We start from the raw sequence: 13,849 nt of genomic DNA, 5'->3' as shown, positions 1-13,849 counted from the left end.
TGGTATGAAGTCCTGTTTCGAAGCTCTTGTTTGGAATCCAGCCGAGGTAGGGGAAGAAATCCCTCCAATCAACCTCAATCGCCCACATCAAGATGTCAGTCACAGTAATCTGGTGGATTTCATCCTTCGATATCTCCCTCCCAAACTCCTCCACGTAGACTGAACTCACATCCTCGCCTATACTCTGTAATTGTAGTGTGCACTCTCAATATCACAAATAATAAAAAAAGCACCCGAAGATTTATTTAACTCAAGAAGTGATACTAATGATTGATTTAACTCAAGAAAGTGATACTAATGACACTATGGAGCAGCACAATGCATCATAAATTTTGTAGACTAACCTCGACCAAGGAGAGGCGGAACAACTCGTCCTTGAAAACATCTCTGAAGTTCAGAGGGGAATAATTCGGGTTGTCAGTCACCAATGTACGAAAACTGCTCAGCATGTTATCCATCATCAGGTCTCTTGTCTCCCGAAATTGTCTCTAGATGTTTTGGCAAGCATTTTGTTGTGAGATGTTAGTTAACTGAAAGCTTAAGCAGATCCAAGAGATGACAACTAAGCTGTGTATTTCGAAAGTGTATACCTGAGTAGAAGAACCCAACATGCCCGCCATAACTAAATGCTTCATCTTTTTATAGAAGTCGCCATAGTCACTCATAGCAACCATCGCTTTATCACGACGACCCAACACGTCTAAAGATTTAGGTAGCTTTCGAGTAGATATGGATGAGTATTTCGCAACCATTGCCTGCAAGTACATGGCACAATATATATTCTTGTAAATTTATAGTAAAATGTGACACAGTTCTGAAATGCTGCTATCATTTCTTAGTTTCGCATCGCAGCTAATATATATATTCTTGCTAATATATACGTTTTTTGGCTGCTTTTTAGGTTTTTTTAGCTTAGTGTTTTTTTTGGGGGGGGGGGGGGGGGGGGGGGGATTCCCAAGGAAAAGGAGGCCATTTTATAACCGTTCGAAACGAGAAAACTTACTACAATCCTTGATTCATCTCCAACATGAGAAAAGGAGAGATACGAATAACCATCATATCAGCTTTAAACTTCAATATGGGGGTTAATTAAGGACTCAGTGCCTTTTTGGTTTGCTTCCTTAAAAAGTTGTGGGACTCACGCATTGGATTTCTCAAGCCTGAGGTTGAGATCGCTGTGTGGCTAGGGCATCTCCAGCCGTAGAGCCCCCCAGGAGGCATTTTTATCGCCCCTTGGGGGGCTGTCGGCGAATTTTTTTGCCAGCGATCGAGAAAACACCCGCTCGTTCTGCCCCCCACACACCGTCTCCAGCACCATCGAGAACGCCCGCCATCGTCCGCCACGGCCATGCACGCTCTCCGCTCCGCGCCAGCCATGCGTGCTCCGCTCCAACTTCGAGCGAGCGCGAGCTCCGCCACGGCCGCGCGAGCTCGAGCTCCGCGCCGGGCACGCGCGCTCTCCGCGCCGGGCCATGCGTAGCGAGCGCGAGCTCCGCGCCGGGCACGCGAAGCGCCGGCCTTGTTGCGGTCAGCTTCGGCCTTGACGGAGACGTCGCCCGCGACCCGGAGTAGGGCAGCTCCCAGGCGGACGGGCGCGGCCGAGCTCCGCCACGCACAGGCGGGCGCGGGTGCGGGCCGCCTCGGCCACGCACAGGCGTGCACGGGCGAGCTCCGCCCCGGCCACGCGCGACGACTGCAAGCTCCGCCACGGCTCCTCCCCGTGCAGCTCGGCGTGCAGAGGAGGCTGGTTCCAAGGCGGCGGCATGCGCCGGAGGCGAAGAGGGAGAGCCAGGCGACGAGCGGCGTGCCGAGGAGGACGAGCCCGACGGGCACCATCCAGAGTTGCTCCCGTGCCGGGTGGAACGCCACCACCCACCACACCAGCACGCCGGCGCCCGCCAGCCCCACCGCCGCCACGGCGCAACACGCCCACGACTAGGCCCACCCGACCTCCACCCCCGTCGACTGCCGCCCTCCTGGTCCTTGGCCCGCCGTCTCCATGGCCTCCGCCCCCGTCGATGCGCGGTTAGCTGAGAGGAGAGAGAAGGGGGTGGGCGGAAGAAAAAAGAAAAGAAAGGAGAGAGAGGAGGAGAGGAGAGATAAAGGGGGTGGGTGGCTGACGTGGGGGGAAGGGATTGGTTAAGCAAAAGCGCCGGTGCTCCCAGACGCCCCCCGATAGCCTGGGTGTGGGCTGCGCTCGACGGCGGTGTTTTTCGTCAAATCCGGCGAAAAGTGAGGTCCTGGGGGGCTGAGTGGGGCGTTTTTTGCTCGCCGGCGCCTAAAAAATGGTCTGGGTGGACATCCTGGGGGCGCTAGTGGAGATGCCCTAAGGAGCTGCCTGTGTGGCCTCCATCCAAACACGTCGCGTGGGGTTGGGCCAAACAATTCTACTTCTCGGAGTGGGTAGAATAATGGAGTGACCAATTCATGGATCAGCGATTCTGGGATTGATGCACTGCCATTTAGCCTCCTATTTGATGCTCTTTGTGTCGTATCGTCTAGGCAGCACATAGCGCTCGGTCCTGGGTTAGCCCCACTTCAGCGTTCCCAAGATAGCTCATCTCCTATGAGTGTTTTTCTTTCCTTCATTCTTCTTCTTCTTTGATTTTCTAGTCTGTTTTCTCAACAAAGAGAAATACTGGTCGATTTGTTTTGATTACTTAAAACAATATTATTCAGATATGAAAAAAATCATGAATGTAGAAAATATTTGTGAAAATAGAAAGTTTTTCACGCATCTAAAAATACATTTCAAATGTTTTAAGTACATAAATTTAGAAATAAGGTGTTCAATTTTTTTAAACACAAAAAGAAGTGTGCGTAATTTAAAATATTCACAAGATTAAAAAATATTTGATAATTTTAAAAGAAGCTCTCAAATTTATAAAAACTTGTTTCTGTATTTAATTTCATTGATTTAGAAAAAGGCTCCTGAATTTAAAGATTGTAGGGAGTCTTAAAAATCTAGAAATAAAGGGAAATAAAAATACAAAAAATGTCATAGAAACCAATGAAAGAAAAACTGAAAAAGAAGAAAAAAATGCCCACGGGAATAGAAGAAACTGCTACCGAATCAGTATCGTGCATGTGTAGTTGGTAGGCCCATGTCGCTAGCGCAAGTTCGTTTCATCTACGATTCATGACAAGAAGCAACGAGACATAGAAAATCCTATTTTCCACTCTTCTATGCGACAAACTATTGACCTACCGCACAAAGTTGGAGTAGGAGGGACTAACTGGCCCGTCCCTTATGAACGAGTGGACATATGCTATCATTCTTTCACCGTAGAGGCACTAGCGGTCATGTTTGGCTTGAATCTCGCCAGAACCATTGGATGCAGCTAGATCGTGACAACTCAGATAGTATGGAGGTTGTGGAAGCTTTGAGAGAAGGCAACCCCTCTTCGGTGGGAAGTGCAATTATTGATGATTGCTATTTCATGTCGTCATATTTTAATCATGTAATTCATGATCATTGTAATAGAGATAATAATAAAGTAGCTCATGAACTCGCTAGAATAGTTAAGTTTTCTCCTCCTTCTATCTGGATAGATTTGGCACCGGATATAGTGCTTTCGTTACTTGTAACCGATACCACTATTTTGCTAAGTGAATAAAGGAGGGGAAGTTCTGTCAAAAAAAAAAAAACTTGCCCGGCCCTTATTGCATTATAGAGATCTAGGTTTTTGACTTATAGAAGGTTACTTGCTGGTTCAGCTCGGTTTTTTTGGTTGTTTCTTTTACCTATTTTATTAAAAAATCTTTTTACTTTTATCCTTTCTAAAAATTCCCTTTGTACAAATTGTTTGGAATTTAAAAAATGTTGGGCTTTTTATAAAAAGAGCATTAAAAATGTATGGAAATTACAAATACTGCTCATGCTTCCATATTTTTTACTTTTAAAAAATGTTCACATTTTCAAAATTGTTCACAAATTCAAGAAAAATGTGATTTCAAAAATTGTTCCCCTTCCCAAAAAAAAATTCACAACTTCAAAAAAGTTCAGAAAATTAAAAAACTTCTGGTTTAAAAAAATGTTTGGAATTTCAAAAAATCATGTTTTCAGGAAATGATTTGAATTTCAACAATTGCGTCTTTTAGATATATTCTTAAAAATCTGAAATCTTCAACATGGAAAAGATCGCTTTTTGAAATAAATAAATTCAATAATATTTGGGCATTTTACATGTAAAAATTGAAAACTAAAATAAACCAAAAAAACGAAAGGTTTATGGACGAACGACGCTCTTGTAGAGTGAATGCCTGACTAAATGGGTTGCCGACCCATGATCATTTTCGGCACCCCTTTAAATTGACGCAGTGTGCGTGAAATAGGAGGTCCTAGGCGAAATACCCTATCATTTGAAACCTAGGGCGAACAACTGGCCTAGAGCCCACGCTCTTTCCCTTCCAATGGACCAAAACCCACCATGGGTGCTCCCTTCTTAGCAGGCCACATTTGACCTTATTGCCATATAACCTCCTTAATTATGAAGTGGCCTTAATAAACAGGAGAAGTGGCTATTGTCATATTACCTCCTTAGCTACCTCCCTTGTGTTGAGCACAACTACTGACGAAGACCCGGTCTTAATAGTGTATATCGGCCCATAAGTATCAGACCATTTTGAGAAGGTCTTGTGAGGTTTCTTTTCCTTCAGTTGGTGCAGATTTCCAATAAGCGGCAAACCAGGAACAACTGCATGAAATTTGTATGTAGAACAAATGAGATTTTAATATAATTTTTCTTGCAGCAGAATATATCTATTATTACATTATCAAATTGAAAGAGAAAGAATGGTGAAGGTTTAATGGTCTAAAGTATGATGCATTGAAGATATAAGAGTAATCCTTGACCTAGACGCAAAAAAGAAAAGGATTGATCCTTGATTTAAAGTTCGTGACGACTGACACACCAGATAAATCTTGCATAGACAGTGAAAAACATTCCAATTTCTTCTGCTTTTGGGTTGAATTTCATCACAACGTCAACTAGGAGGTGTAATGTACAGACAAAATTTGTGCCTGTATATCTATTCAGGTTTAATAGGTAATTAGAACGTGATGGTAATAGAGAGAAGTGTATATTTCAATTTTGAATTCATGCCCTAATTTAATTTACAACCATCAACTTCACAACTAGTTAGAACGCGCCCCTAAACTATTGAAACCATCTACTTTACCCCTCTTGACAATTAGAAGGTGGTTTAGCTATGACCTTGCCTCCCAGCACACTAGTCAATGTTGATGTGCCATCTTAGTAGGCATAAATCTCTCCTATCTAAAAAGAACACAGCGTTCGGCTAGCCACACTTTCTAGGCATGTTGGCTCCCATGTATTCTTACCTCCATACATACGAGTTAGAGTAGGCCCATGACTTGTCTGATCCCAAGTCCACAGTCGCCGCCTCCTGCCACTCGACACATGACCCAGATTTGTGCTAAGGTGAATGACTAGAGTGGAAGCTACCCATCCACGAGCTTGCGCCTTGGATGTTGTCGTCTCAACTCTCGTGCTATCACGAACGCTGAAGGAGAGGTTCAAGTTGGCTCCCACGACCGCCGGCCAGTGGCCGCTCCAGGAATTTGCAACCGGATATTCATGTGTATTCATTTTGTCAAAATCATTGCTGTTTTTCAAAAATTGTCACTCTTTTGCCAAAATCGACACTGTTTTGTAAAAATCATGGGTATTCACATGAAGACCCAAGAATACCCCTAGCGCCGCCCCTGCCGCCGGCATGGTGTTCAAGCACACAGGTCAGCAGGAGGGTGTGGGGCTATTTCGAGTATAGATGCAGAGCAAGGATGAGGTCGATGACATGGTTGTATATGGCTTTGTCAAAAGAGATGACATGTCATCCATGTTGGCGAAAACCACCATCAAGTTGAGAAAAGGTTTTGTTCTAACCTGATTTGAAGTTTGAGGTTGTAAGTTAAACTAGGTCATGAGTTCATCGTTGTAATGTGCACTTCTCTCTTGGTAACAAACATATACAACTATAGAACGTTTGATAGCTTGCTCATCGTTTAATTTGTTGTTTGAGTCGTTTGCTTGTAATCTACAAGCTAAAAGAACAGCCAGCCAAAAAACCTACCTCTGATCCATAATGTAGGTCATTTCATAATTTTATCAGACAAACTTTTGCAATTTGACCATCTATAAAAAAATATTTTACTATCATCCAAAACATCAATTTTATGCGACTATATTCTGAATTGTAATTTTGTAACGTAAAATTATTCTTATGTAAGGTAGCATGCTTACACAAAAATTAATTGTTAAAATACCATCAAAAGACCTATATGTGGGTGGAAAGAATGGTGTACTTATATGTTTTCAAGAAAACCATCTTCATTGACCCACGAGCCGTATAGTCTTTTTAGCTACATGACATGAAGGATTCATGATCCAATAGCTGAACACAGGGTATGTAGCAATTCCTTACCGAGTTTTACGGTTTTGCTCTTTCATTTTCAAATGTGTCATACGACAACATGATTGCACAAACATATTAAAGACACACAAGCACACAACACATGCATATAGTTTGAATGGATACCATAGACCAAAAAATAAGACAGGTGAGAACCAGGCATGTTCCACCAGGGTGTGAATACATGTCAGGTTGCTCTGGTTAAGTTTGAAAAACAATTGTAATGCATGCCTGATTGTTTAGGTTAAGCGTGCAAAACAATAATAATATTACTCTTATTTGTTGGCCAAAATAATATTTTGAGATATAAAAATGGGGGAATTATTTATTTGTTATGAAAATCAGTGAATTAATGTGTGTGTGTGTGATGTGTCTAAACAATTAAGCACTTCTACTTATGTAATAAAAATTAAGTTATAAAAGTAATTAACAATTGATTAATATTCTTATATGAAATTCAAAATTGAGAATAAGAGAAAATGACATACATGAACAAAATTCGAGGATGTTATGGAGGTAAACTGATATTAGGTGGCTAAAGAATACAACTCTATTTTTTATGAAATTAAGAAATTAAAACAAATTATAAATTGGAGAATTATTTGCTACATAATAATACAAATTTATTTAGTATATCAAAGTTGGCCTAAAATAAAAAAATTATTAAAAATAAATTACCAAATCAATTTATTCATGAGTACATTGTATCAGTACTCTAATTATAAGGTTAAATATCACACTTATCGTATGAAGTTCAGAGTAAGAAAATAATATGAATTTGCATATTGATTTCCATATGAAACCCATGGAGTGTGCATAAACAGAAAAGTTCAGAAGGGTTTTAGTTATATTTCTTTATATTTAACCTAATACTGAAACATGGAATTACAAAAATAAAATACAACTAGAGTTTTGAATTCCAATCGTTGACCGTATATGGCATGGACAACACGAAAAAGAAAAGGACAAACTACCATACAAGCGAGTGAGATAAAATACTTTAGCATTTTTTTATTAGTATGCACTAGCAAATACATTCCATTAGGTAGATATCCGAATGAAAAAATTAGAGTAAGTTAAGTAAGCTTGTGAGAAAACATCTAGGTGTGTGACACATCACTAATATCCTAACACAAACAACTAGAATGCCATAAACAAAACTAAAAAGATTCTTGAAGGAAAACTAAAAAAAAAGTGTATGATGTGTTCATCCTTTTATATCAAACTACCTATCAACTTAGAAGCGGACAGAAAGTGAAAGAAAAAAGTCAGGCGAATGGATAAAATTATAATAATATGGCATGAATATTATTTTTAAACTAATGATTTTGGCTCAAGGCATAGTTGAGTATTATATTTGTAATTATAATATTACATTTGTTGAGTAATGCTACTATGATATGGTTACTGATGTGGCTGGTGGACATACATTCCATATTATTTTTAATTTCTTAGGTAAAGAGAATATAAATCTAGTAGTTTCAAATTTTAGTGACCATATCATTTATTTTCTAAACAAGCATATTCATATGATTTAGTCCAAAGTCGTGTCAAAATCTAGAAGAACATCAAATCTAGCCACACAAAGGCACGTGTCACCGTGTTAGTAGTATTCTTTATGATGGGCAAAACTAATATTTGAACTAAGTTGAATTGATGATTCATTTGCATACTTGGAATGAAACCGAGACTCGTCCAAATGAATTAACCAAGTAATACATTTATTTATTTTTCTTATGTACTCCCTCTGTCTTTTTTACTTCACGTATTAGGTTTGTCTTCAGTCAAACCTTTTAAGTTTCCCCAAGTTTATATAAAAAAGTAACAATATTACAATACCAAATCAATGTCATTACATTCATTGTAGAATATTTTTTATATTTACTATTTTTAAATATAAATTTGGTCAAAGTTGACAAATTTTGACTTAAGAAAAATCTAATACGTGGACTAACAAAATGGAGGGATTACTTTCAGTAAGTAAGACAAAGACAACAATCTTTTGATGATCTATCCATATAAATTGGTTCCTGAACTTTTCTAAAGCTCAAAGTATCAAAAGAAGAAAAATGTTGGACTGGAATAATCCCTATCACTAGTAAGTCAACATGCATGGCTTTTGAAATATCAAACCATCGCACTTCTTTATATTGAAAGTATTACTTGTAAAAACTGGTGAAATTACCGACTAAAAAAATGGTGCAATTATTGCATAGTGCACTGTTGGGGATGCCATTGATAGCACTGCTGAGAGGGATAAACTGAAACCACGACTTAAAAAGAAGCAAAGCAATGGTACAACAATAGAGCGCGCCCGCAGGTTTCCGCGCATTTTGACGAGATTCAGTAAGACGGTCGTCACCTGGGGGCGCGTTGGTGCGGTCCTTGGGGCCCATCCCGCCGACGCCGGCCTGCACAGCGAGCGCGGCGGCAGCGGCCAGCCCGCCAACGGCTGCGGCAGCGACCGTTCCTCCACTGCTCGCGGCAAGCGCTGCCAGCATCGACTCCATCGGGATCGTTCGGACTTGCGGAGCCTGGGGTGGAAGAGGAGGAAATTAGGCAGCGGCAGGGAAGCCCGGGACACTAGACGGGAGAGAACTGACGTGCGCGCTTTCAGTATTTATAGTAGTAGTGACGGACAGTGGTCGCTATTTGTGCAGCGCCCACGTGGGGGTCGCGGCGGCTACTCAAAGAAAACGATTGTGCGGCTAACGTTACGGCATCTCCAACATCAACAAGTACGGAAATTCGCCTTAAAAAAACAAGTATGGAAATTCGCAGGGCAGGGTGCGGCGAACCTGCTCACCCTCTGGGCCACCATATTGTCACGCAGTTTGTAAAGTGATTGTATCCCACGTGGGAATAATAATACTCTTTTTTTTTCGGAAAAAACTTTCAATCTATTCATTTTCAATCATGGTAGTACAATGAATACCAGAAATAAAAATTACATCCAGATTCGTAGACCACCTAGCGACGACTACAAGCACCGAAGCGAGCCGAAGGCGCGCCGCCGTCATCGCCCCTCCATCGCCGGAGTCGGGCACAACTTGTTGTAGTAGACAATCGGGAAGTCGTCGTGCTAATACCCCATAGGACCAGCACCACAGAACAACAACCGCCGCCGATAAAAAATAACGTAGATCGGAAGGATCCAAACCGAAGACATACGAACGTAGACGAACAACGACGAGATCCGAGCAAATCCACCAAAGATAGATCTGCCGGAGACACACCTCCACACGCCCACCAACGATGATAGACGCACCGCCGGAACGGGGCTAGGCGGGGAGACCTTTATTCCATCTTCAGGGAGCCGCCGCCGTCTCGCCTTCCTCAGTAGGACACGAACCCTAACAAGATTGAAAAAAAACCCGACTAAAAACGGAGCCCTCCCGCCGGCCCTTGCCAGGATCCACCGCGCCTCCATGGCCCTAGGACCATCGGAGACGAGGTGGACCTGCGCCGGCGCCGGCGAGACACACGAACCCTAACTTTCTTTCTTAGAGAAGGAGGAGGAGGTTCTTTCTTGAATAATAATACTCCCTCGGAGACAAAGTGTCTTAGACGAGATATTTATTTGGGATAATTAGATTTATGCCCCTAGATTCTGTCCAAGTCAATTTGTTCTTGTTATGCTTTTGCCTTTTGACCGTTTAACTGTCAGTTTAAAAACTTCATAACTAATTCATACTAAATCAGAAAAATGGAAATAACATACCAAAATGTTTGGAAAAACATCACCGACATGTCAGTATCATTTGCATTCATGAAAAAACTGTTGGAAAATGCCCGTCCGAGTTTTAGCTCTTATGCTACCACCATGAATAGTAAAATCTAAAAAAGTTCAAAAAATTCAAAAAAAGTTGGTGGCAAAGAATGGCAAATGTTTTAAGTGTCTGCCAAGTTTCATTAGGGAATAATATTTGTGGGTGTCGTGGCAAACAAAAACAATCAGCACTCCAAAATAGATTATTTTTTTGCCACGACTTCCACCAATGTCGTTCCCTGATGAAACTTGGCAAGCACTTAGAATATTTGTCGTTCTTTGCCACCATATATTTTTTATTTTTTTAGAGTTTACTATTCATGGTGGTACCAAAAGAGCTAAAACTCGAATGTGCACTTTCCAACACTTTTTTCATGAATGCAAATGACACTGACATATAGGTGATGTTTTTATGAATATTTTGGTATATTATTTGTATTTTTCTGATTTAGTATAAATTAGTTATGAAGTTTTCAAACTGACGGTCAAACGGTTAAAGGGCAAAAGCATAAGAGGAGCAAAATGACTTGGATATAACCGGTGACTTTTGGGAATTAGGGGTAAAGCAGATGAGTGGGACACAACTAGGGCATAAATCTAATTATCCCTATTTATTTTGGGACAGATGAAGTAAATATTTGGTTTTATCATTTGTGTCACTAATTATGTCTCACTACTCAGTTTTACCGTCAAAATTGCACCTGCTCAAAAATGTCATCGTTCCATGAGCTACTGTAAGTGCATCTAGTGCCCCTTAGCGATTTTGGTGTATTGAAGACTTATAGGTTAAGAGACTGATCCGTTTGTGAGTGTACATAGGTCTATAAGTCTATGAGGAGTATGATATTTACAGAGAAAGTCGACCCCTAAAAATGAAGTTCTTCGACTGAAGACTTTGGATTTCTGAAGACTTCCTGAAGACTTTGAAAGTGAAGAAATTGGTGTGACCTTGAAGACTTAGTAATCACTCGAGGAACATGAAGTGCGAAGACTTTTGTTTTCATAGTTTCATTTTCTCTTTCTTGAGTCATAGGAAACACCGTACTGTTAAAGGGGGTCGAGGAAATACTAAGGAGAAATTTCCATGTGATGCTCAACTCAAATCCTACACCTACCAATCCCTTCGAGTGAAGCCATTGGAAATCTCGCATAGTTCAACCATATTCTTCAATGACAGAGACGAAGTTCTTCTGGTCTCTGAGGAATTTGTTCTAACTGAAGAGTTAGGAATTCGCCAGTGCGGATTGCCTACTAAGTGAGGAACATGATAGCCCTGAGGAATTCGAACCTCAAATATTCCGACCGTTGCTGTGCTACACGCCAGCTGTCCCAAAATATCTACCTACCTAACGGTCATATCAGACAAGGGCATTTATGTCTTATCATGTCGGGCTGCTCCCTAGGCTATAAATAGCTGCCCCCCTACAACCACTAGTTGGTTGACTGCTCCGAGAAAAACTGACACTTATCATTTGAGAGCAACCCATCCTCCGAGGACTTTGAGTGAAAATCATCAAGTGAGGAAATCCCAAACCCAAACCTACAAAACCCCAAGTGATTGAGCATCACTGAAGAGATTGATCCTGCGTGGATCCGATGCTTATTTCCTTTGAAGACTGTGCTTCTTCCAGACGGTTAGACGTCAAGGTCTAGAGCATGCAAGAGGAATTGTGGATCGCCGAGTGACCGAGTTTGTGAAGGTTCGGAAGTCACCTGAAGACTTACCACGAGTGATTGGGCGAGGTCTGTGTGACTTTAGCTCAAGGAGAATACGGTGAGGACTGTGTGTCCGGGACTGGGTGTCCTCGAGTTTAAATACTCAACCGCTCCAACCAGATGTACAACTGAGACAGCAGTTGGAAGTGGTCTACCAAATCATTGTCTTCACCGAGCTTACTGGTTCTATTTCCTCAACTCTTTAAATTCCTCATGTATGTTGTTGTATGCCTGTTCATATCTGTTTGAAGACTTTGACTGAAGACTTTCTGAATTTCCTCAGTTCTATTTCTTCAGTCTGTTCGTCTTCTTCCTCGTGTTATCCTGTGTTTACGCTTTTTGTACTCTGTACTTGTCTTCATTTCATCATGATGACTATGTATGTGTTCCTTTGTGTTCCTTTCTGAGTACTTATTCCGCTGCAAGTAGTTCTTCATTTAGGAATTTCCTCGCCAGCAAATTCCTCAGTGAAGAATTCATAAAAATCGCCTATTCAGCCCCCCTCTAGTCGATATAACACACTTTCAATTGGTATCAGAGCAAGGTACTCCCTTGTTCTGTGTGATTTTGGTTTAACCACATGGAGTTCTAGTTATGTCAACTGCAGGATCGAGGAACGTTTCCTGCCCCATCTTTGACGGTCATGAGTATCCTCGGTGGAAGGCCATGATGAAGAAGCGACTCATGGCTATGGACAGCGAACTGTGGACCGTCACCGAGATCGGTCTTACCGATCTATGCAAGATGGCCGAGGCTGATGACATTTGCAAGTACACTCTACTTAACCTCACAATGAAGGATGTCATCTGCTCAAGTCTATCCCAAAATCAGTTTAGGAACGTCATGCATCTCAATCACGCGAAGCTAATCTGGGACCGTCTATCTGAGGTCTATGATGGACATCAAACTCGTCATGATCCTTGGTTTGAGGATTACAAGGAATCTCTCAAGGAGATGACATTCGAACCAGAATCATCATCGTCCACCCCCTGCCTTATGGCAAACAGTGCTAAGGTAACCGAATGCTACCTATCCGAGTCTAGTGATGATGAATTTGGCGATGAATTTGGACCTAGCTATGTTAAACTTGCTTCCCTTGCCACTAAACAACAAAGAGCTTTGGAAAAAGTTCAATACATGCTAAATAAGAGCAATGATATGTTGGGTGAAGAAATGAATCAGTCAAAAGTCTTGGCTGAAAGTCTTCAGGGACTCCATTCCAAGTTTGACGACCTCCAAGGTCATCATAATGCTCTCTTATCTGATCACGAGAAGCTTTCTCTTGAATTTTTTCAAAGAAAGCAAGATCTTGAGAAGCTAAGAGTGTGTTATGAAGATCTTCTGAAGGAGCGCGATTCATTACTTGCTCAACATATCAGCGCTACTCAGGAAGAATTTGTTCCCCCATGTCTAAAGTGCATTGAACATGAATCTTCTAATTCTTCACCTGAATGTTCAAATGCTTCAAATGTCACAAATTCTTCACCTGTCTCTGCTATCACTAATTCCTCATCTGAGGACATTGCTAGTACTACTAATGATGCAGGGATGAAGGAATTGTATACAACAGGCATGTACAAAAGTCTCAAAGGGCTTCAGATTCTTTGTGATGTGCTCAAAAAGCAGATCCTCAACAGAAACCCTAGGAAAGAGGGTATTGCCTTTGAGAGGAAACTCAATGCTGATGGAAAATATTGGAAGCCTGAGCAGTACCCCAAAACCTCATGGGTTGCTGCAAAAGGACCTCCAGTTGATCCATCCAACTTATCTAGCTTTACATGTGAATCTCCTCATTCTTTTGATGACTCATTTGACTCCAACTATAAATTGTTCAAAAATCATAATGGTGAAGTATTTGCTAGATATATTGGGACTAACTACAGGAACGGGTCCCCTATGAAGAAAATCTGGGTTCCCAAAAGTTATCTT

At 41.4% G+C, this 13,849-nt stretch overlaps 1 protein-coding gene across 1 annotated transcript; it reads right to left on the bottom strand.

The window, feature by feature from the left end:
- Positions 1-323: 323 nt before the first annotated feature.
- LOC123039362 (ent-kaurene oxidase-like protein 1) lies at positions 324-9,020 on the bottom strand. The gene is made up of 4 exons (XM_044462563.1): positions 8,798-9,020; positions 4,537-4,697; positions 591-755; positions 324-488 (listed from the first exon to the last, which is right to left on the bottom strand). The coding sequence occupies exons 1-4, from the start codon at positions 8,943-8,945 to the stop codon at positions 324-326; spliced, it is 639 nt and encodes a 212-aa protein (XP_044318498.1). The 5' UTR covers positions 8,946-9,020.
- Positions 9,021-13,849: the final 4,829 nt, after the last annotated feature.

The sequence above is a fragment of the Triticum aestivum genome, chromosome 2B, assembly GCF_018294505.1.
Source record: "Triticum aestivum cultivar Chinese Spring chromosome 2B, IWGSC CS RefSeq v2.1, whole genome shotgun sequence".
Lineage (NCBI taxonomy): Eukaryota > Viridiplantae > Streptophyta > Magnoliopsida > Poales > Poaceae > Triticum > Triticum aestivum.
Note: the sequence above shows the minus strand (reverse complement) of the source record. Positions and strands in the feature narration are given on the sequence as shown.

What these genes read in the sequence shown, in the direction of transcription:
- LOC123039362 (XM_044462563.1), bottom strand. Translation starts at nt 8,945, where the DNA reads ATGGAGTCGATGCTGGCAGCGCTTGCCGCGAGCAGTGGAGGAACGGTC. An exon ending in CAAGGGAGGTAGCTAAGGAG is followed by an intron (nt 756 to 4,536) that starts GTAATATGACAA and finishes ATGTACTTGCAG; the next exon opens with GCAATGGTTGCGAAATACTC. An exon ending in TGTTGGGTTCTTCTACTCAG is followed by an intron (nt 489 to 590) that starts GTATACACTTTC and finishes CAAAACATCTAG; the next exon opens with AGACAATTTCGGGAGACAAG.